At 37.4% G+C, this 24788-nt stretch overlaps 1 protein-coding gene across 1 annotated transcript in view; it reads left to right on the top strand.

The window, feature by feature from the left end:
- The window catches only part of SHTN1 (shootin 1), a 112210-nt gene that overhangs the window by 79649 nt on the left and 7773 nt on the right, over window positions 1–24788 (top strand). The window contains exons 12-15 of the mRNA XM_012642390.1: window positions 3003–3112; window positions 6669–6722; window positions 11749–11869; window positions 15886–16078. Of these exons, the coding sequence (XP_012497844.1) occupies window positions 3003–3112; window positions 6669–6722; window positions 11749–11869; window positions 15886–16078 (478 nt within the window). The remainder of the gene's footprint in view (window positions 1–3002; window positions 3113–6668; window positions 6723–11748; window positions 11870–15885; window positions 16079–24788) is intronic.

A 24788-nucleotide genomic window follows, 5' to 3' on the forward strand; every position in this document is an offset into this window, starting at 1 on the left:
GGTTGTTGTGAGAATTAATGAGTCTTACAACATAAAAAGTGTTTAGAGTAGTATCCAGCACAAAAATACTCAAAATGGGTTAGCTAAAAAAATGGACAAGGTAGCAGCCACCCTTTTGGAGGGACAAAGGAAGTCTTTATTCAGCAGGCTTTTACAGTTATTATAGTTAAGGACATTTCCTTAACTTTACGACCTTACGTCAAATTTGAACTTATTCAACCATAATGTGTTCTTTAGAGATTTTGTACATCACGGTGGCACAAGATTTTTTAAAATGCCTTTATGAGAAAAAGTTAGTGAAAGGGAAGAGTAATCCTATGGAATTTAGAAATTCATTTTAGTTTTTCTAGGTAATAGCAGAGGGTTTTATTGAATAATAAGGTGATGGTTTTGTCTGTGGGTCTTTTTTTTTTTTTTTGAGGAACTAACTTATTTTTCAAGTGGGTCTTAAAATTTAAGCCCCAATTAATTACATGTAGCTTTCTGATCCAAGACTGACCTTGAAGCACTAACTCAAAGAACATTTGATTTTGTTTTCCTGTGGTAGTTCAATAACATTAGACCTGTTGTCTTCATTTGTCCCTTTTCTGTGATCTCCAGTATCCTGCATATTTCTATTGTCCCCCTGATTACATGCTTTTGTGAGACAATTACCAACTGTGTGATTGCAGAAAGAATTACAAAACATACCATGAGCTCTCAGTAGGTGATTCTTGCAGATTTATTAGAACTGCTTAATAGTTTAGAAGTTCATATAGATTGCTTTTTGCTGATTCAAAAACAGGGTTGGTGAGAGAGAAAGCTTGTGTAGCTAACCTAGTGTTGCCTGAGTAGGGAATCTGATAAGAGTGATTTCTTTTCCTTAAAACCAATTAAGCCTTTACATTTGAAAAAGACTGAGAAATTAAAGCCTGGTTTATAATCTGTGTACAATACAGATAGTGGCACTTCTCTGAATTATCACTATGATTCTGGCAAGCAAATATAAGAAACTACTTTAAATTCCTGCTATGTTAGATGCTGTGGCAGATTTGAATGGTGTTGACCATAATTCTCCATCTGTCTGCCTTAATTAGTTTTTGTATGGTGCATTTAATTGGGTTTCAGTCATTCCTTACAGAGTGCTAATCCGTTTGTAGGCGGTGTTCCTACTGCCACGCAGCTCTTCCTAGCCTCAAAATGGCAGCCTTTCTGAATAATCAAATGTTTTTGAACGTATTTTCTAAATTCCCGGTAATAAATCCCACAACCATACCAGGTACTTGAATGGAAGATCTGGGTTTTATCTCCTCTGCTCTTGAATAGGGTGAGCAAAGCACTGTGTAGTGCACAATAGATATTCATGTATCGAGTGAGTGAATGAATGAATGGATTTCTGCCCGTGGTAATTTATTTATCTTTCCCCCCTTGATGTTTGTGAGCTATTAGGAGACACTGCCCAAGAAAATGCTACTTGAGAGCACACGGTTGATCAACCCTCAGTTTTGCCATCTTTCATTTACTGGTGGACGAGTTCTAACTTTGGTGACCATGTTTCTTTCCCATATTGCCTGGCAAAAGATACTTATGTAACTTCTGGATCTGAAAAAATGTTATTTGGATATTGAGAAATTTAAATTCCCAGCATTTCAGTGGCTTCCGAGGTGACAAAACTCTATTTGAAGTTAGGTCTTTATCGAAAACCTAGGTTATATAGTGAATGTAGCAGTGTCCATCATGGTGGAGCTGTAGACGTGAGGATGATGGAAACTTCTGAACTCTCTTTGTAGTTCCCTTAAGCACTTCCACAAGAGGAATGGCTACCCGGGGTTAGAGTGGAGTCTGGTCATGTCGCAGGGAAAAAAAAGCAATGATTTAGCCCTCCTTAGCGAAAAGCCTGACACTAGAGCTAAATAGCTTGGGGATATAGTTGTGATTGCCTCCCTTTAGAAGCCAGCCTTTTGGGGTTTAGTAATTTCTACTCAAACAGTAAAAATATTAATAGCCATTTAAAGCCACAGCTACAGAAGTCAGTCAGTGGATCCTTGATGAGTGCCCACCGTATGCCAGGTAATGTAGAGTCTATTAGAGATACTAATCGGATGGTCCTTATGAGATATTTAAATGTAAATAAATCAGCTGCAGTTAGATGGAGGTAAACACAAAATCTAGAACTGCACTGATGGTGATAAACGTTCCAAAATGGTTCTGTGCTTTGGTCAAGCTATTCTGCAAGAGAGACAGATTTCACTATTTTGATCAATACATTTACGTTCACTTCAGATGCATTTATCTAAATGGTATACATCTCAACAGCTTCATTTATTTTGCAGCAAAATCGTGCAAAGATTAGACAATAGATAGTTGACATTTTTAAATCAAATTTAATTACTTAATTGCAATTACTTCTAGATGTATGTTTTTCTTGTAACATTGACAATTTTAAGAGACTTGAAAAAGATTTGCTTCAATGTTTCCTTTCCACTTGACTCCTAAACAAAAGATGGCAATTTAAAAATAGATTCTGTTTATTTTCTGCTCCTCTTTAGACTGTGGATTTATTCCAAAAATGAAAACATCTCTTTGATTTTTCGCAAATGAGTTTTTGGTAGTTATTTCTTCTTTGGACTGATTTAACAAAGGATGTACTGTAAGTTATAAAAACATTTTTGAGATAAAAGATGAATGAATATTTGGGATTGGGTACAGGGTTGAATTTTTAAAGACCTGGAGAAATTCATGTTGACAAATGAACAAAATCTACTTTGTTTAACATAGGTGAGACAATATTGACTTCCATCCTGCAAGTTTTTATACTTTCATTTTTTTATTACATCCTTTATTTTTTAAAAATATGTTGCTACGTGGTAGCTCTTAACCTTGGTAAATTATTGGTGTTCCACAACTCTGTCTGAAACATAACTGTGATTAATCACACAATATGACCTTTCTAAGTCACCCAAAATAGGAAGTAGCCGTTTTCTTGTAACATAAGGTGATTTATTTATGTGTTCTTTGAACAGCTGAAGAAGTCACGGATCTAAAGAGGCAAGCAGTTGAAGAGATGATGGATAGAATTAAAAAGGGAGTTCATCTCAGACCGGTTAATCAGACAGCCAGACCGAAGGCAAAGGTACGGAGTGGCTAACGTTTTCTCCTTCCTTGATATTCCCTTTTTTAAATGTAAAAATTTGAAGTTTGGTGAAAAGTACATCAGAGCTGTCAAGTCTTAGGATAAGGCTAATGTGTTATAAAAGCTTTTACTTCCATATAAGCCTGTTTTAAGAAGACTCTGACCCATGGTGAACCTAAATCAGTATAGAAAGTAAGCCACGTTATTTGCAGGGTGTTGTCATCTCTTTGAGAAAGACATTGATACTAACTGTTGTACCAACAAATAACAGTTGTTACACTCTTTCTTTTCTTTGATTCCCAGCTCTTTTGTATAGTTCTATTATCTTTTATGTGCCAGATACCGTTTTAGGCACCAGGGATAAAGCAATAAACAAAATAGACAAAAACCCTTGCCTTCCTGAAGCTTCTGTTTAATGGGGGGAATCACATAATAACAACAGAACAGAACTAACACAACTTTTGAAAAATAGTGAGATTTATATGATTGTTTTTCATTAATTTTACAAAAGTATTCCAGGTCATTTCAAGGAGAAAATTTTGTACACATATATACCATCAGCTGTGTCCAGGGTCTGTCGGGGCACTTAGAGTCTAGTTCAGTATTTCTCTCCTCCCTTTGTGTATCTATTACATTTACATAAACCCAATAATAGGTTCTGACATTTTCCTTGAAAAATATTGTTTCTTTCTTCACTCTGATTAGGTGTGAACAGATTGGTTGTCCCTCTCCTTCTCCTCTTCCTCCTCCTCCTCCTCCTCTTCTTCCTCCTCCTCCTCGTTCTCCCCCTCCTCCTCCTTTTTCACCAAATTTTATGGTTTGGCTCTTTATTCCTCTCAAGAATTCCCGTCTTCAACAGCTTAAATGTCCCCTGGGTTTATGACTGTTCAGTGCAGACTCCGATGGGCTTTCTGAAGTTGCCACTTTGTCTGTCACAGGCAGGCCAGACAGCCAGGCAAGGCGGGAGGGGCCCTGGCATGGGCTGTACGTGGAAAGTGAGTTGGAAAGAGAGACACGATACTCATCTCTGAGGGTAGATTTACGTCTAGTGAAACAGAAGCTCTGGCCATCTGTGTAAAGTAGTTCAGTCTTGTGCCAATGATCAGAAAGCAGTTTTTGAAGTAAAGGACAGAACGTAAAACTGGAGGAGAGGCTGAGTGTGTAGAATGATCTGGTACAGCTGTTCCAGTGCCGGTGTCTGGCAGGTGAGGGAAGAGCCCTGTTGTTGGAGTCAGACCCTGGCACTGTCACCCAGCTTTCCCGTACGTTCTTCTCTTCAAAATGGGGACAGCACCTGCCATCTGACCGGTGGGATTGTTGTCAGGATAAAATGGAATAAAGTATGAAAACACTTTAAAATGCAAGGTCTGAGTGCCACCTTTGAAAAAGAATACATTTTTATGACTTTCACATCACCACGATTATGGAAAGAATAAGCAAAACCAAACTGTTACTGGAAGAAAATGCAGTGCCACAAAGAAACAAAATTGGTTTAGAAAGAAGGATGTTGAGTACTTCTTAAATTGTAAGCAATCAGTGTTCAGTATGTACTTTCATTTTCAGAGTATCACTTTGTGCTTTTTCTTTCTTCTCATGACTCTTCCAACAGTTATACATTATTTAATGTCAATTCAAAATCTGGGATCCAACTGAACAAGGACCAGTGGACCACTGGGTTTTTGCTGGTAATCATTGAACTGTGTAGACGTAGTGCTGAATGACCTGGTCAGTAACCTTTAAGGCCTGTGGCCACTGCATGCTTGAGGGCACACGTCTTCTCCCAGGACCATCATGGCTTTCCTGAAATGTCACAGGTTATGAGAATGTGCCGTCCAGGCTTCAAAAGGCGTGTGCAGTCAGAGGGCAGCCTGCACGGCATGGCAGCATTTTGGGTATTTGCTCAAATATCACAGCTTGTCAGCTGAACAGTTGACCTGCAGAAGGGAAGCCTGCTTCGAGAATACTAATTTAACTGCATATTTTCGAAATTCCTTAGTGGTGGTGTCGGTGGCGGCGTGGTTGGAATTAGTGTCTTAGAGCTTCTGACTGGCACTGAGGGCACGTATATCACACGGAAAACCTGGGCTATGAAAGCTGAATGCCTTAGTCCGATTTGTACATGAGCAGCAGACCTCTCTCACTTCTGCTTCCATTTTTAAAAATTCAAATGAGATCTTATTCTTTTATTCTCTTTTGAGAGGCAAGGATTATAGGTTGTTGTTGATCAACTCCCATTTTTTGATGAGAGAGAATGTATAGCCTTACCTTTTTTCCAGGAGTGAGATGCTCCAGGAGCTCCTGCACTAATGTCTTGGAAGTTTTCTCTTCATCTCCATCCTTGTGAAAGGAGGTGGTACCGGGGGAGATCAGAAGTCTTTCCTGAACTTCTTTTTCATGAGGGCCTCTAAATTTTCCCTCCATTAAATTGGGAATCAGTTGGGGGATCCACTGAAATTGTTAGATATCGTGGGACAGGCGTATCTTACCAGAATTTTATTTCAGATTATTTTGTTCATGGTACAGCCAAAACAGAACTGGGGTTGTACTCAAGACACCTGACTCAAATGCTGCCTTTCTAAGTCTCCTGCTAAGATGACGTAATGATTGGACTCCACCCCTTCCGAGGCCCTTTCCTGCTCTGGCAGCCAACTATGCTAATATTCTCCCATAAGCCAGGTTCTTAGCTGGTGCCAGGTTTCCCAACTCTAGTCCTGTTGTGGAATTCATCAAGCAAGACGTGCTAGGGCGTCAGGCCCCTGTAAGCTGACCTCCACCTAGAGCTGGTGGAGCTGAGAGAGGTTTTCTGCCCTGCCGCTTGCTTGCGCTCTCCGCTGCCTTCTCCCTAGTCCTTGCTTGCTGGTAGAGTCCAGCAGTGCAAGTGGAAACAGTTCATTATAAAGAGCTCTGAATAATTTGGAATCAGATCTTTGAAATCTAGTGTTTACCAAATCTTTTCTATCTGATGATAACCGAGAGGCAACAAAATTGTATTTAGATGTTAGCATGCTTCCTTTTGCTTTGAATATAACTTCTAATTTTCTGTTTAACTGCCACTTGGGAGGACTAACATGGCTAATATTTTTTCAGAATCTTAAGACATAGAATTAATTTTAAAAATATATATATGGCCAGGTGTGGTGGCTCACACCTGTAATCCTAGCACTTTGGGAGGCTGAGGTGGGAGGATCACTTGAGGTCAGGAGTTCGAGAACAGCCTGAGCAAGAGCAAGACACCATCTCTACGAAAAAAGAAAAGAAAAAAGAAAAATTAGCTGGGTGTGGTGGTGTGTACCTGTAAGCCCAGCTGCTTGGGAGGCTGAGGCAGGAGGAGCACTTGAGCCCAGGAGTTTGAGGTTGCAGTGAGCTATAATGATGCCACTGCATTCTAGCCCAGGCAACAGAGGGAGACTCTGTCTCAAAAAAATAAATAAATAAAAATTTAAAAATATATAGTCATACATATCACCAGTATAAGCTACCAGTACTTTGCCATGTAAACATCATTGTTTGGTATTTTAAAACCGAATTAGTAATTGTTTTCTTTTTAAAATTGTAGCCAGAATCTTCAAAAGCCTCTGAAAGTGCAGTGAATGAACTAAAAGGAATACTGGTAAGAATAGATCTCAGTTTATTGTTTAGTTATTGGGGAAATGAAAGGAGAATATATTTAAAATGTGTGTATTTATGAATAATTATTTTTGGTATGTTTTATTCCCATTTACAATTAGCTGCATGTCTTTTGTCAGTTTACTTGATTGTAGTTTCGGGCTCCTCGATCATTTGTGTTAATAGTGTATCAAATAACACTTTGCTGTTTCTATTCTGAAAGAATGGTTACACTTTCACCAAAGTCATTGTTTCCTGTTCTTGTCCTCCAATCCTGGCATTACAGCTTAAAGATCAAGTGTCTGGCCATACGCAAGAATCTGTACACATTTCTGAATAACAGAAATATAAGAGATGAGTAGTGCTTTACTTTGAGGCATGAAAGTGGAATTCTTGACACCTAAACATAAATCTGAGCTCCTACCCAAATATGTTAGTATCAGGGTCCCGATCTGCCTTTGCTCACAGTTGAAACAATTATTCAATGATAAATTGGAGAATAAAATAAGAGGCCCTTTCTATATGTTACTAATTTCATTTTCTAAAGGTAATTCTTATCCGTTGGCGAGCGTGCTTCATGTCCCTCCCTAGTCATACTTCCGCTTTCCAAAGTGTGAGCTTTTGCCATCAGAATGCATGGCTACTACCCTCTCCAACAATTGCTGTCAGAGACAAACGCCCCACTTAGAAAATGTTTCAGATACTAAGAGTTCTATTCTCAGATCCTGTTATGGTCCCAGTTATTATGCGTGGTAAGTCAACACACGTGGGGGCGGAGGTATAGGACTAAATACTCCCATGTCTCTTGTTACTGTGCTAATTATGCATTGCATGTAGACATCCACATAATTGTGGTAAACAAGATTATTTTCATCAAGCATGTCTTTAAACAGTAGACTTAACTCAGAATGGCTTAATTAGTTTGCTTTAGTTTTAAGTGAGTGGGATTAGCACTGAAGAGAGGTATGTTACTGGTTAACAGTGGTGGTCTACCTACAGAATAAAGTATTAAAACCACTGAAACAATATGTGGTTATTATCCAGTGGATTCTTTGATGGGAAAATTTTGTTACCCAGTGTTCCCTTACGGAGAACTTCCTATGACAGCTGCTTTGTTGTCTCTGCATTATAATGCTAATTCATGTCCATAAAGATGTTCCCTGTGGCACAGTCCTGATCATCAGTGAAACAGTAAACCACATTGAGTTTGACTTTTTAAAAATTAGGTTTATTTCAAAAATCAGACATCTATATGAAATGCATATGATAATATGTGATTGTCCAAGATATCCCATTCCCTGGTAATGCTGGATGGTAGCAAGTTTAGTAAATTACAGCATAAATATCATATTCACCATAATTTTGTCCCACTTCAAGGAGAGAAATTTGAACTAATTTACAAATTATAAACATTTTTAAAATATTCTTCTTTTCCTGCAAATTGCCCCCATCCTTCTTTCCCTGGATCTGTCATTAGATCTCTCTGCCTTATCTGGCATTAATGTATCACCAACAGTTATTATTCTGACAATATTATTTCTTTGCATTAAGTATTTTTTAAAAAGTGAAACTCATGATCCTCTCTCCTACTTTTCCTTTATCACATGGCACCTAGTTTCTCTGTGGGAGAATGGACCATTTATAACTAGAAAATCACCTGGGGCCAAGAAATCTTACCTATTCTTGTAGGGGAGGGTGGAGGAGGGGAGGGGAGGGAGAAAGGGAGAGAGAGAAAGAAACAGCCCCCAGCTCAATTTGCCAAACAGATGGATCTTTATTGGTGCTTCTTGCTAAAGTTCAGATTATTTGGATTATCAAAGTTAGTACCCAGTAAAGCACATGATGCCAACCTCACAATCGTGGCATGCAAAAAACAAATATGAACGAACACGAAAAGCCTACAGTTGTGTACTGAAGTGGAAAGCCAGCACCTGTACCAGGAGATACCAAGAACACTGTATTTAGATCTATCGTAGAACAGAAACCAGGAAGAAGCTCAGTGTGGGGTATATTTGCTGAAATGAAACGTGACCCAAATTGTAAGACTTAGAAAGAAATTTGGCCTTCTGCTGAGTTAGTGCACATGTAGAAAACCAGTCTCTGGTTTGGGGGAGTTGGAAGACCCTTCTCTATGTTTTGAATTGTACAATTTTCAAGCCAATTTTTAAAGTCTCAGTGTTGACTGAACTCATTTTTCCAAACCGACTTACACTTAATTTTTAAAGCTGTATATTTTGTGGATAGTATGTATATAGTCCATTTTTCATAGTCACACAAGGTTCTGAGGCATAGAAAATTAGACATCTTGAGTCACTCCAGTCATTTAAAAGCCACTGTAGGCTGGGTGCAGTGGCTCATGCCTGTAAATCCCTGCGCTTTGGGAGGCCCAACGTGGGAGGATTGCTTGAGGCCAGGAGTTTGAGGTTACAGTGAGCTATGATCATGCCACTGCACTCCAGTCTGGGAGACAGATCAAGACCCTGTCTCTAAAAGAAAGAAATAAAAGCCACTCTCAGTGGCAATGGTGATTTCTGAAGAATAAATTGATACAAATTAATCTAAAAGTCTCTTCTCAATTTCAATTGGCTATAAATCAAAGAAACGAAAAGCCGCTTTTAGAAATTCTCTTATGGGTCTTTTTCAAACATTCTCAGTTTTTCAAAATACCTAGAAATTGTTGAACAGTTAATTTTGCCATCTGAGAATTAGATTAATCAGTATTATGAACAATTAATTAGCATGGAGGCTAAGATTGTTGGAAGATGTAAGTTCTAGGTCCAGCCTCATCACTGACTTATTGTGCGACCTGACCCAGAAGCTGAGGATCACTGAGTTTGAATTCTCTTACCTGTAAATAGGTAACTAAGATAATCTTGGTATTTTATTAGTTGAGCATCATGCAGAAATCTTTCTTTCAGAGTCATACAGAAATCTTTCTTTCCTCCATTATTGCCTCTGTATTTAAGGTTTACTCATATATTAGTTGAATCAACCACCTCTGTCAGTAAATGGAGAAAGAAGTTTGGGATTCAAAGCTTAGAACTTCGGTATCAGGTATGGCTGGGTAGCTTACTACAGCCAGGGATTTGGGGAAATAATGCTGTTATCCAAGTGAAAAACTAGAGAATATTGTGAAAGATAAATTCATCAAAAAAGGATGTTCTTGAAAGGTATATATGTATGTGTGTATACGCCTACACTTTTTTCTTGAATTAACTCCAACCATTGGGAAAAACAGAGTATCCTTGACATTCAAACAATGTAATAGTTTTACAACTCATGTTAATAGCTGAAGAAGTCATCGGTGTCAGCCATACTTCACTTTGTGACTATTCCATGAGTAAGTAGATACAGATCTGTAATGTTAAAGAAACCAAATCATCTCATTTTTTAATTGTAAAATCTATTAAAGTGTTACATGTGATGCAATATTTCTTTTAATATATTTTATGGATTTTTGCAATAAATGAAAAGCAAAAAGAGGTACATTCAGGGGAAAAAATATCATATGCCTGATTGAAATATGAGCCTTATCTGAGTATTTTGCACATCAGTTGATTAGGCAGCTGACAGCAAAGTAATACAATCTCCTAATCTTGTTAGTCAATATCCCCCATGACAACAGGCTGCTTTTCTATAACTTTAAGCAGTTAGGGGGAAAGAAACTTTTCTAAACAAAACAACATAGCATATACCATGTGAGATTTGTAACCATCTGATTTTGTAAGTAACTTATTTTATAGACTAAAGAAGAAACATGGGTTACCATTTATAGCCAGTAGAATTCTTAGAAGCCTTCAGGAAGTTGGCAGCGGGGAGGGAGCAGGATTAAGACAAGCCCTTAGTGAGTTCAGCCATTACAAAGGCTGGTGAGGTTATTAGCCTTAGTGGACAAAAGCTGCCTTCTGACTCTGGCATGAAGTCTGGTGAGTTATACCAGACTTGAGGTTCTTATTTCTTCTGATCAAAAGATTATAGTTCTCCTGGCTTCCCCCTCAACCACTACCCAAGCCTGTGGCATAGTTGAGGAGGACCATTTCAAAGAAATAGCATTCCTTATGGGGGAAAAAAAAACTTGTAATGTTGAATTTATATATGAATTTATGAATGTGTATGAATTTAATATATGTATTAAATTCTTACATATAATTGAGAAAAAGCACATCACCCAGTATTCTGTTCCAACACTCAACTAGTAACAGAGATGGAAAACCACAGCTCTCCCTCCATAACATACTTCTTAGAGGAGCCACGGCAGGGAACCACCGCATGGGTCTTTCTGTCTTCTTGAAAGCCAGTGTCAGTTTCAGCATGAATACAGCTTCATAGCATCTCTTGTCTCCTTCAGTGCCTTCTGGGCCCTGGAAAATACATTCACTGCCTCCTCTGTTAGGAATCTGGCATTAAGAGGCCCGACCCTTGTTTGCCTCTGCGTGTGATTATAACTTTCTTCTTTCACACTGAAATCAAGGTGTGCTCAGTGCAGCCCTTTGGCTAGGCCACTGGAGAGCATCATGTGCCTCCTTTGGCAGCCATGACACCACTGACATCAGGCCTGCAGCCAGCAGGGTCACTTTCTCTGAAGAATCAGCCACACATTTTTCAGTGCCACAAGGATTTGGGTTTAGTGGCTCGTGTCTGCCATATCAAGATTTCCTTCTAAGGTGAGTTTATCATATCCATTCTCTTCTCCCCTCCCCGGTCAACACACATCAGAGTCTTAATCATCGTTAGCAGGTACCTTCCCACTGCTGGATTTCATGTAGTAAGTTCATCAAGAGTTGTTCTTTTACTGTTCTTCCGATGTGAAAGCTAGCATCTGCATCATCAGTAGCATCTTCTCAATGATTCAGCACTCTGTGTTGTCGAAGATTACGCACTAAAAAATATATATATATATATATATAAAATTTGTTTTATTTCTTAATTCCATTCAAATCTGGTAATGCTTTGTTGGTTTGATTTTTATATTCTTTTGTATATTGTATTAAGACATTAACCTTTTTGTTTTTGTTTTGTTTTCACTTTAGGGGACACTTAACAAATCCACTAGTTCAAGAAGCTTAAAATCCCTTGACCCTGAAAACAGTGAAACTGAGTTAGAAAGGATTTTGCGTCGCAGAAAGGTGACAGCAGAAGCAGATAGCAGTAGTAAGCTGGTTTGAATTCTCCACGGTCCTACTCTTCATCTCTGAAACATCTTCCTTTAAGTCCCTTTTTTAATATGAAATAATCTTTTAAAAATTATTAAAATATTTATTTTTAATGTGAGTGAGAAGTATTGGATAGGCAAAGGTATTTATGGATATCTCATAAGAACTCTTATTCATCTTTATTTATTGGTATGTTTATTTATTTGAAGGCAATCAGGCATTTATAGATCTGATTGTTTAATACAAGATACCCTGTGTAAAGACATTCAGGGTGGGTTTTGGCGCCAATATAGCTTCAAGTACAGGCCCTGGGACCAGATCATCTGAGTTTGAATCCTAGTTCTGTCATATACTAGCTGGTTACCCTTAGGCAAATTAACTCAACCTCTCTGTGCCTCAATTTCTTCATCTATAAAATGAGAATAATAAAAGCACTGTTTCATAGAATTATTCTAGAGAGTAAGTCAGTCTCTATATGAAAAATGCTTAGCACTGTGTCTGGCACAAAGTAAGCACACAGTAATTAGTAGTTGTAGTAGTAATTACATATCAGTTACAAATTCAGGGAAGTCATCTTTACTCATTATATCCATTTAGCTTATTATCTCTGCCTGTGAACCAAGTGAGTGAGAAATTCCAGCTCTGTTACCAAGTATAATATGCTGTCTGAAGAAGTCTTGAGCTCACAGTTTGTATTTATGTCATGTTAGGCATGTATTAGGCCTCAAGATCTGTTCCAGAACTAACTGTGTATGTCCTCAGTTGTTTTCATCAGCCTGGCCATAAGGAATTAACAGAAACCTTTATGAGGTTTTTTCCCTGGTGGGCAGGTAGGAGGCTGACTTTAAAAAACTACTGTAAAGCAAAATAAATCAGCAACCATAGCTAATGGGCTGAATCTTGTAGACTCAGCTTGGTCAGCTCCAAACAGTCCATCATAGCAGTTTAAATCTGGAAAACATTGAGTAATGTTGACCAAATTTAAGTTGCTAGAATATTAAAGATGGATTTTTGATAATCAAACTCTAGTTTACACATATACATTTACTCAAACAATTGAGCAAATTGATTCCTTGAACCAAAAGCAGCATAAACCAACCAAACTTTTATTATAAAAAGGTAAAACCTTTGTTTTCTTCTTGTAAAAAATTCAACCATTCAGTTTTTAGTTGGTCTGGAGGTTCTACCATTAAAATCTGTGAGGATTCCCTACCACGCAAAATAACCACCTCTTGGAAAATTAAAGATGTGCCACAAGATATTTTTTTCTTAGAATTGCTCTACGAGCATTACACAGACTCCGCATGAATTGTTCCTCATTTTGTGACTTAATCAGTGCTGAGTCATCCTTTCCATGGTTTCATTGTTTAGGGCTTTGTCAATGCCATTTTAGTGTTCTCTCATTTACATTTTGTGTTTTGTCACTGACCTTTTAGTTTCTCCAGAAACATTCTTATTTCACTCATGAATTTGGTCAAACATGTACAACACTCACTGTTTCAGAGTTTTGATGGAAGAAATAAGGAAACATTTTCATTTTAGTCAATATGGAAATTTGGATATTTCAAAGAGCAGAGAAAGGAACACATTTTATAGGCATGGTGAGGATCTTTCATTTTATTTATTATATTTCACCAATATATAGATATTCAGTTTGATATTGAAGGAACTTAGAATGAAAGATATGTATTCAATAGAACCATTAGTAAATGCATAGAGAAATAAGAACTGACATTGACGATGTAGAGAGGAAACACATACTGAGGGAGTGCCTTGTAATTGAGCAGAAATTTTCTTTGAGCTTCCTAATAGCCAAGGCAAAAAAAGGAGAGAGGGAGCAGGGGAGGAAACAAACTTACACACTCTCATCATCTAAAAAAGAAAGCACACCATTTTTTAGGTGGTACAAACATTTGTCTAGCATCAGACTAGAAGAGGCATTTACCATGTGAATCTTTTTATTAATATAAAGTTCATGGAGTGACAAAGTGAAAATTCCAAGGGAAAAAAATAAGGAAGAAGTTAAAACAGCACAGCTGCATGGTGGGAGTCAAAAGACAGAGATGAGGAGTTGGACAGGTTGGTGCCTCAGGTACTTGAATCCCCAAGGTGGTTTTCCTCTGCGCACAAAGGCTTATGGGAAAGCAAACGGGAGGTCACAAATGGAGACAGGAAGTATCGTAAGAGAGGCAGCCTGAGGTTTGCAGAACACGATTCCAGGTTAGTGGGTATTTCCCCCAGGAGCAAGGGATGAACCCTTTTCCTTAGAATTTTTCTTATGAGTCGAGCTGATGTTCCCTTGTTTTACCTGACCTTGTGGCCTACCCAACTGGCATTTAAAAGAGTAGCAAGTGCTTCTTAGAGAACTTTGGGTGGCTTAAATAGGATACAGTAATAATAATCCTAAACACTGTACATTTTTCCAAATTCCTTTTTGTACATGAGAAAAATAAGAGCTCTGGCTCAGCTCACTACTCACCCTTTTTTTTAACTGGCGTCAGTTGCAAGAACAAGTTGCTTTCCTACAAGGACAGATTGTTTAAAGCTGTCTAGTGTTGTAGTCAACAATTATCCAAGGGCACAATAGAGCTGATCTGTAGCAAATCTTGAATTCAGCTTCATATCTGTATTTTCAGAAACTTTATTTCTTGATCTTTCTGCCTTTCTCTTTACTCCCATGTCCCCATAAAACATGAGGCTTAACATAGCTAGGAAGAAAATACCCTTAAAACTAGAATATTCAGTAATGTCACCAACTTGTCTGCATAGATGAAATAAATAAGGAAGGCAGACACTAATGCTGTCTTCCACTGGATCCGAGGGGTTCTGTGTCTCCCACATAGAGTGAGGCTAAGGAGGTATCTAACAGAATGGCTGAACAGTTTTTCAGTCCCTCTTAGGTAAGTTTTTCAAATAGACCTTCATTTATAGAGTCGATATGTTTCGCTATTGTATTACATCAGACACATTCATATTCAAATGTAAGAATAACGTTCCAAAGCTTAATATTAATGGTCAGGGATTAGCTAGCATTTTGGATTGTACCCACTAGCACTTTCCATCTTGAGAGATGATCTGACATTTCTGAGGATAAGGAGACTCCCAAGTTTTGTGCTTTTCTGAGTGACACCTTTCAAGGTTATCGTCTAACTTCGCTTTTAGAAATTATTTAATTTGCATGTTTGTGACTTATTTCATAAATCTCTGTTTTAAAAGCATACCTTCTGAAGTTTCAAGAAAGACATCTAGAATCTTACTTCGAGGAAAAAAACTGCCTAGGATAGAATCTTTCTACCTAGAGTTAGGAAAAAAGTCATGATGGGGCTTAACGTCAGTGCCCAGAATTTTTAGATTCATATGCCAATAATTTCAGTAACAAGCCCTGTTACAGTTTTAAAATCCTATCCCAAAGAGCAGAAAAGTCCAATAGGTAAATAGCCAAACTCTTTTCCACTTAATTTTTATGATCCTGTGTCTGTATTTTAAGAGGAAATAAATCCACTTACTTCTCATTCATATTAAAATGAAAATGTTCGTAAAAGCTGTTTAATGCTTGAGAAGGCTTCATGGGCCTTTTAGAAAGAGCCTTTTGACATTGTTCCATTTTCTGTTTAAAATGCAGGGCTGAGTTTTGGGGAAGAATTAACTCTTGAGAGACGAAATGGTTCAAGTAGGGCTGTCAGAAAGCCATACTCTTTGAGAAGAAAAGAGTTTTCACAATTCCAGTATTACTAAGGACTCTGGTCAGTGAGGGAACTGTGGCCCGGGATTTTGTGGTTTCTTAAATGTCCGTACACAATTTCTCAGCGTGGTCTTCTGGTGCATTGAAAAGCAGTAGCACCACCCAAAACAGAGCAGATTTCCAATAGGAACATTTTCCAGCATGCTCTTGAAATTTTTAAGAAACTTGGCCCTTTCACTTCTTGAAGGATTTTCAGCTAATCTGTTTTTCAATACCATATTAATAAGCATCGTACAGAATTATTAAACTTGAGGTATGTGTTTGGTTTTAAGGTCCAACCGGGATATTAGCCACCTCAGAGTCCAAATCCATGCCAGTGTTGGGTTCTGTATCCAGTGTAACAAAAACAGCCTTGAACAAGAAAACTCTGGAGGCAGAATTCAACAGCCCGTCCCCCCCAACACCTGAGCCAGGTGAAGGGTCCCGTAAATTGGAAGGATGCACAAGTTCCAAGGTTACATTTCAGTAAGTAATGATGCTCTTTACTAAGTAGTGTGTAGACGAATCTGTAATGACTGACTGTGTTTCTTTGATTTGTTTCTTAGATTTTCATTTGGCTAGCTAGTATATATTCTTCTTTGATTTGATGAGCCACCTTTTGATTCACGGCTCCTGTAGTAGCTTAGAGATCTCATTTCGGATCTAAAGCAAATACCATGTATGAAGAGAATTAATTCCTTTCCTTAAACTGGTTTGGTAATCAGGTTCTTCTTCTACATAAAGAGTTGACCTAGATGATACTTAATCTCCACCAGGAGACAGTCAGTCTTTCAAGATTAAATGCTACGATCATCCCTCTTAATGGTTCCTGAACAGCTGAAGAAGATACTAGATTTTTCAGAGGCTACTTTGAAGGGTACATTTTTACAACCTTATTTTCTGGTCCTCAGTTAAAGATGAGCCTAATATTGCTCTCTCCCAAGAAGGAAAACATACTATTTAAGGAGTTGTCTATATAGTCTTACTTCAAAGTGGCACTTTGATTGTCAAAGAGTTAATCCTGCTGTTGAATGTGTTTCAGACAGACCCAGTAGAGGATCAATTTGTTTTATAACAATGGCAAGCTCTTTTTGAAATTAGTCTACAGTTTTGCTTTAGTTCTCTTGCCAGGATGTCAGCTAGTTTGTCACTTAGAGAAAAGGAAGAGGTGAGACAAATCAGATCAGCCGAATATTGTAATCACGGTTAATTAAACCTCTGATTTCCTGTTCTATCAAGAGAGAAAGAACCCCTTTTTTGTAGCTCTAGCTGTCTTAGCTTAAAAGGTGAAACCTGGACAAATGAAGTTGAAATTCAATTTGGATCTATTTTTGCCGACTGGTATTTTCTTCCTCTCTTGCATTTCTCTCATTGGTACTATTAACTTTTTTTTTTTCCTCTTTTGGAATGAATGGCCCTCTTTGCTGATTTACAGTTTTATCTAATTCCATTGTGTTTAAAAGCACATTTTCTCCTGCGGTCATGTGTTTCCTTTCTTTTGATTAGAGTCATTTGAGCAGTTCTTACAGAAAGATGATCTATATTCATTCTTCATCTTTTCTATTAAATTTGTTTAACACCTAATTTGACATCAACAGTCTGGCTACATTTGAACCAATATCCAAACACAAAAGCAATTTGGCTGAGACAAGTTAGTTTCTGATAAATGCTGCAGTGTGTGTGTATAGATTTTTTTCCTTTACCATTTTACACAGATAGTCTTAATCAGAAAATACTGCAACTCTTTCCTCCCTTTGTCTGCCTTTTATTCTCCAAAAGTAAGTGGAAATTACATTTCCAAGAAAGGAAATGAAATAATTGCAGGCCCAAGGTCTGCAAAATGTGTGTTGAATTGACAGTGAAAAGGATCCATGTGTTGACAGACACAGTTGTTAGATGCCATAAAGGCCGATGTGAAGCTCAATTTATTTCTCATCTTGCTTGTTCAATGACTGCTTAAGAGACACATTTCAATTTAATTTATCTACTTAAAGTACTAATACAGATACTGTGTGCTGCTGTATTAACTTTTAAATTTTGTAACCTAATGCTTGATTATTCAATTCTTGACATTCTTTAGCTAAAAGAACTAATGCCGTGTATTTTCATATTGACAGTCATTTAGCAAATAAGAGCGCCTTTTTGAAAAATCTGTTTCTTAAGTACAATTAGACTATCCACGTGAATCTGAGAATTTTGTGTATGTGTAGGGTAATTATTTGCTTCCCAGACAGGCATACTTGATTCATTTATGTTTAAACCTTTTAAAGACTAAAAGAAATTTAACTTAATGTAGCTACACGTAAGCTTTAAAAGTAAAAACTTAGAAGTTACAAGCTTATATATAACTACGTTAAGTTAAACTTCTTAGCCTAGCTGCCAGGAACAAGAAGGGTTATTTTCAGGGCTGTTTCTGGCTGGCTTTGACTAATAAGTTCACTCTATTATACTAATCATAAGGTAGAGGCAATCACATTGTCTTACCTTAAAGCACTTTGAAGTCAGGTCAGTAATTAAAAAGTGAAATGTTTCCTTTGCTTTTTAAAACCGTCTTTGTACTCTAGTAGGCATACCTTTACTTTGATCTGTGGCGACACCACCGTAGCGTTTCAGGTGAGCAGCACTGCTGGCTCTTGACAGGAATCAAGGTCAAGGGAGGATGCCAGTCACAGTAGCCTCTAATGTACACATTATTGCCCCAACACCCCCGCCCCCTCCGCCCCAGCCCCTACCACTCTACCCTCCCTTCTGCCCTTCACTTTGACCTTGCTGGCCCCATGCTGTTCCACCTAGGCCCCTGGCTTTTGCCGACCCTCCACCTCGTACGCTGGTATCCCCCAGTAGCTTCATGGCTCACTCCCTCAATTAATGCTCAACTAACCAGCATTCTGCCATTATTTAACAGTCTCATATACACATAAGCTAGATAGTAGGGGTTTTTTTGTTGATGGTTTTGTTGGATTATTTGGTTTTTAAAACATTTCTTAAATGTCACGAATCATTTACATTCAATTCAAAGTTGCATTATCTTCTTCACCTACTCCAGACAAAAGTTATCAGAGACAATAGAATACTCAGTTGGAAAAGAAATATTTAGCTAAGCTAACTTGGCCTCAAATGGACAGGAACATTTGCCAGTCTACTAAGAAAGGTTTTAAATGTAAAGATAGAAACAAAGATGTTTTTTGCATAAGATCTTCACCTCACCAGAAAATTAAAAAGCATCAAGCTATCCCTAGAAAAGTTCTTTTTAATAAATTCCTAAAATCAGCATGTGCATCTATTCCAAATAATTAAGTAACTCCTGTCTGGTAAATTATAAAGTCAGAGATATACTGATTTATTTCCTAGGGCCCTGTGAAAAAGCAAGAAACAATTTTAATACTTAATTATAAGGATTAATTAAAATTAATGTTCTTGTCACTAGTATAAACAAAGCAAGGATATTTTTTAAGGGGAAAAAAAGAAAGGAAAAGATAATCAGGGCTTGGGGAAGCCTAATGTATTGTTTCTATTTTAATAATAGCTTTAAAAACATTTGTGTCCTGTTAATTATTTCTAATAAGTATATACTATCTAGTCATATCTTAAATCTCACAGCAAATTTGAATTTTTTTAATTCTGATTGGTTATAATTCAGCTAGGAATTATGCTTATAATCTCCCTTTTTGTCATGACGTGTAAGGAGCTGGCCAACACATGAACAACGCAAACCTCTTTTTTGCTTTTGTGTTCTTTCTGTTGATCTAGATTAATCTGATAATGTTGAAATATAGTAAGACTTACTGATTCAGGCTGATCAATGAGTGGGATGGTCAATATAAAAAAGGGGAAATTCTAGAATTATAGAATTTTTCAAAGAAACTATTACCACTTTCCGACAGCTATGGTAACTGGAAATAGGCTAATCAAGAGTTGCACAGGGTCGGAAAAATGAGAATGATTTACATTTGCATCAATAAGATCCTGTAGACCAGGTGTGGTGTCTCACGTCTGTAATCCCAGCACTTTGAGGGGCTGAGGCAGGAGGATCGCTTGAGCCCAGGAGTTCAAGACAGGCCTGGGTAACATAGTGATACCCTGTATCTACAAAAAAATTTAGAAATTAGCTGGGCCTGGAGTCCTAGCTGCTCAGGAGGCTGAGGGAGGAGGATTGCTTAGGCCCAGGAGTTCAGGGTTACAGTGAGCTATGATCACACAATAAAGCCTAAAATCAGTGCCTTCCCTCATATGCACAGGATGGCAAGCAACATCCAGTTATTTCCAGGACTTGAGCTCCACAATCAGACAAAGGTTGGCCTTGGGAAAGTTATTTAATCTATGACTTAGTATTTTCATGTGTAAATTGAGGGTAATAACACCTACCTTATAGGGTTGTCATGTACATTAGGCAATGTATAAAAAGTATTTCAATATATTCCTTTTTAATCTTATATTAAAATTATAATGCTGAGATAATGGACAGTCAAGGACAAAAGCTAAGATATTGGTCCATCTGGGTTAGTGACTGGGCCAGATGATCTTGGATAAGTCATTTAACCTCTCTGTATTTTGTTATGTTTTTATTTATTATGTTTTATTTGTTACGTTTTTATTATGTTTCTTTTAATCTAAAATTGAGGCCAGTAGATGAGGCACTCTCGAATCCCTTTCAGCTCTAAAACACCAGTAATTCCTGACAAATGTGGTCTCTTGGTAAAGATGTTCACAGGTAGGATAAGAAACAGGAAATCAGTACATATTTTCTACCTACAACATGTCTCTCAGTATAGATTTACAGTAAGACACACACAAAATCAGAAATGTAAAATAATTATTTTTAAAATATGCCATCAGAACTTACAAATCCAAATCAAGATGACTGTTGTCTTTCAGAGCGGTACTCTTGGGGGTCAACATACTCATTTCACCCCTGCCACTATAGCCCCAAAGGCTTTTAGACCCTATTTGAGTTAGCAATACCTGATCACAGAGGAAATAAACTGGGCAGTCTTTTATTTTTATCTGTTTATGTTGGGACGGAGAAAGTGAGAGAGAAGTAAAGGCTGCTGCAGCGCCACTCTGTTGGTCCTATCAGAGAACTAGTGTCAGTACTTACTTTGATCCAAAGATGATGCGGCTCACTGTAATCACTACTATTAATATCTGTTGAACATACATTCCAAATGACTTCGGCTTTTCAAAGTAGATTGAATTTTTGGAAATAGCTGTCAATTTGCCACCACTGCAGATGTATATATTTTTTAATGTGACATAAATACTTGCCATGCCTCCCAACCACATGTGCAGAAGAGTGCCCTGCAGTATAGTCGAGCTGAAGTTGGTTGGTGCCTAACCCTTTTTCTTCCATTCCAGCTAGGTTGACTAGTCTCACATTATACATGCTGGGGCATTGATTAACAAATAACTAGGAAATTAATATTTCAGAAACAGAAACATAAGTTGAACAATAAATAAGAAAACCCAGTATACTTCTATGTGAATGAACTTGTCTTCCATTTGAATCCTATTTGAGGTACCTGAAACATGTTAACTCTATTATCAACAATGCATAAGTCTGATATTGTTGATACAGGTACAATAAATTGGAAAACCATTTGGGAGGGAAAATAGTACAACATTCCATTTGTGTGTGGAGTTTTTTAGGTAATATTTTCTATTACTCTTCATCAATATATAGTCATAATACCCATCGAAGAGGAAATGTGCTGAAATGGTAGGCAGGATGTATATGTTGATTATAGGTGGAAACTATAGGTATTGAACTAGTTTCCAGTTTGAGGGTTGAGAATTTTGGAATTTGCTTCTGTGATGTTTTATTGCTGTGACTGTGTTTCACTAACATTTATTAAGCCAGGTACTTTAGTGTATTATTTTAGTTCTCCCAAATCTATAGATCAGACATTATCTCCATTTTACACATGACAAAACTGAGGCTCAGTGAGGTAAACAGCTTGCCCCAAATTATGCTTCTAATTGATAGTTGGGTCAGATTGGTTTTGAACCTTTTAAATTCCGTCTCCAAAGCCCATGCTTTTTGAACCATAGCACACTGTGGTTGGTTTCTTAAGAGCTTAAGGAAGGGGAGAAAAGGGAATGACCATAAGATTGCTTCTACAGGAAGGAATGATTCTGCAGTAAATGGCTTCATTGGCCCTATTCACATCCTGCTCCTCTGACTCTGCATACTCATAGGTAGTGTAATCTCTTCCTTTTCTCATCCTCTTTCCCAGGCTAATCTAAGCAATTAAAAGGTCTCTTGTCAAGGGAGGAAAATGTTACCCAGTAAAACAAAGAGTTCTGAAAAGGAGAGCCAATCAGAATTAGCAAAAAGTCTTAAAGAATAATTGGAGAGAAATTATTTTAATATTTTTCATGCCAAATATACAACAAAGAACCACGCTGCAAAATAAACTTTGGAAATTAGCCTATCAGTCTAAACTAGTTTAGTCTACAACATAAGTTTCATTTGCACATTTTTTATTTTGTTGAACATTTCAAACATGCTGAAGCGTAGTTTATTCCCAAAAGTCAAATAGCCTGAAAATATCTGACCCTAATCATTGGATTAGAAGGGTGCTTTACTAAATAATCCAATATGATTATGTAAAGGTGAATCACTACCTGTGAATCTAGTTATTTTAAAAACATACATTCTAAAGCCCAAAATAATTTTTATTATTGTATCCACTTTTTTTGAGAGAGGTCCAGTTAGCTCCTTTGAGTTTGTCCATTGGTCATCACATTTTAGGACATCTCTGTTATAAAGAGGCAGAATGAGTGGGCCTCCAGTATGGAGAAAGAGGTGAAGAGATCTTAAAATATGTCTGCATCACAGTCAGACAGAGGCTCAAGGGTATCTCGTGTTCTTGCCATCTTGCTTTTCATCTCTGGAACAGTCTCATCTGGCTGGAGGTGGCCCTGCTTGTCTGAATTGAGCTTTGTTCATCCATATTCACTGTTTCTATTAATTAATTAATTACTTTGAAGAAGGCAAAGATCCTTCTAACAGTTACAGCTAAAACAAGGTAGTTAACCTCAGAGATGATTTTTCATTTTATCTAATTACTTCTGTAAAACCTTGCTTCAAAAGGGAGAACCCATTTGATAGGGACCTCGGGTTCCACTGCAGTGTGATTTACGGTGATTTCATAGCCTTGTCCCCTCATCTTTTGGTTTCTCAAAGATCCTTATAAGCCACAATCGCTAGAGACTCTTCTTATTAAAATTTCTCTAGTTCATCATGCTTCTTTTCACCCCACATCCCCCCCAAAACTGTAAGTTTTATCAACCTCTTTTAAATTTCCTTTTTAACCACCTGACAGGCAGTTAGCTTGCTTTTTTGTTTGGAGAGTCAAAACAGGTCACATTCTGCTCTAGAAGAATTTAAAGAACAAAAACCCATGTAGCAATTATAGGACTTCAATTTCAATAGAAAAATGTTCGTTTCCAGTGAAACCATTTTTATTTTAATTTGCATTTAATTTCTGCATCTATGGTGTCTATAAATATATGTGACTTTTGGCCCCACACAGATTTATTTTTGTAAGAGTTCATCTTGTTTGGGCCATTATCTGAATACCAAAGTGTAGTTGATAAAAGATGAATTTTAGATGTCTCTTGGTTGGTATGACCAGTCAAACATTCCCATCAAAGAAAAAAAATCTAATTGCTTTTCAGGTTTTGAACTAAAAGTAAGATTGATTTTTATCATTATTTGACCTTTAACTGATATCTTCAGTTTTATTCATTATTTCCAGTGTGAAACTAATGTAGGAAAATGAAGTTGAAAAATACTGCATTTTTTGATTAGAGGTGGAGAATCTGAGCTTTTGAAATATTTTAGCAAATAGAAATTTGAGATTCTTAACTTACTTTTAGGAAAACTTGGCATAAAATTATTCTCTCAAACATTGATTTTGGCTGGAAATTAATTTGATTGGCCATATTAGCCATTGCTTAAGAGAGGTTTGGGGTCAACATTTTGTTCAGATAGAGACTAGGGAAGTTCTTTTAGCCCCTTTGTTGGAAAGGAGTGGGTTTTCTTCCTGTTATTTCTGCCCCCACCATTTCCTTATCACCTCCTCTCTCTCTCTTGTGTGTGTGTGTGTGTGTGTGTGTGTGTCCTTCCGTCCCTCTGTCCACGAGCCTGGTTGGGAGGGGGAAGGGGGTTGGGAGGGCACCTTCCCTGTACTTTGTAAACATTTGTTTCTGAGAAGAGACTACTAGCTAACAGAATGAACTGCTTGGACATTACTGCTTAATCTGATGCTCTTATACAATTAAAGGATTTGCTCTGCACTCACCTGTAATCTTAGTGCTGCTGAATTGTGTACTGACACTGCAGGAAACAGCTCTGTTTGGCAAAGCACTACTACAAAGGTTCTCCATGTGCGCCTGTACATGGACAATTAAGTTTTAACAACAAAATTAGCAGAACAACTAGATGTTCTGGAAGTTGAGATCCCCTCACTTAGTGCCCCCCACGCCCACCCTCCAGGAGTTATCCTGCGGACCGCCCAAAAGATCAGCCTGTCAGTGTTGTCTTACTAGTGTCCTGAGTAGCTGTGCAGACAGCAACTTCTTCCAGATTAATTGTTGAGGATGTATTACACCTAGTGTAAAAATGACTGTTAAAATGCTGTTGAGTAAATCTCAAAATTACTGTTAAGATGCTGCTGAGTAATTCTCAATTCTTCAGAGAATTAATTGCCTTCTAACATTTGCTTTGGGTTGCAAGCACCTCTGATTTTAAGAGACTTTGTATAAAATACATTATTTCTGCATAGAGAACCAAGTTGCTTTTGGTACCTTGTAGGGTATTTTTTAAAACCATTTTTCAATAGTCTCTACAGTGTTTATGTTTCCTTTTATTCATATGTAGTGGAGTAGAGGAGAGTTTTTTTATTTATTCAAATAGAAGCAGCTGACTAAAACTTAAATTCCATTTCATATCTATTGATAAACTGACCTAACTTCTGAAACCTGATAAATGCATTTCATTTGAAATATACTTTATTATACCATAACTATATGAAGAGTAGCAAACGGATTTTTTGTGACTTCCCAAAAAAGAAAATTTTTAAAGAATATCATATAGTAAATTGAAAGAAAAACTTGAAATATTTTTAAAAATATTATTTTGAAAACTTAGAATGAAAATGCAAGTATTTTGTGCACGGCAGCTTTTTTTAAG

The sequence above is a fragment of the Propithecus coquereli genome, unplaced genomic scaffold, assembly GCF_000956105.1.
Source record: "Propithecus coquereli isolate 6110/MARCELLA unplaced genomic scaffold, Pcoq_1.0 Scaffold179, whole genome shotgun sequence".
Classification (NCBI taxonomy): domain Eukaryota; kingdom Metazoa; phylum Chordata; class Mammalia; order Primates; family Indriidae; genus Propithecus; species Propithecus coquereli.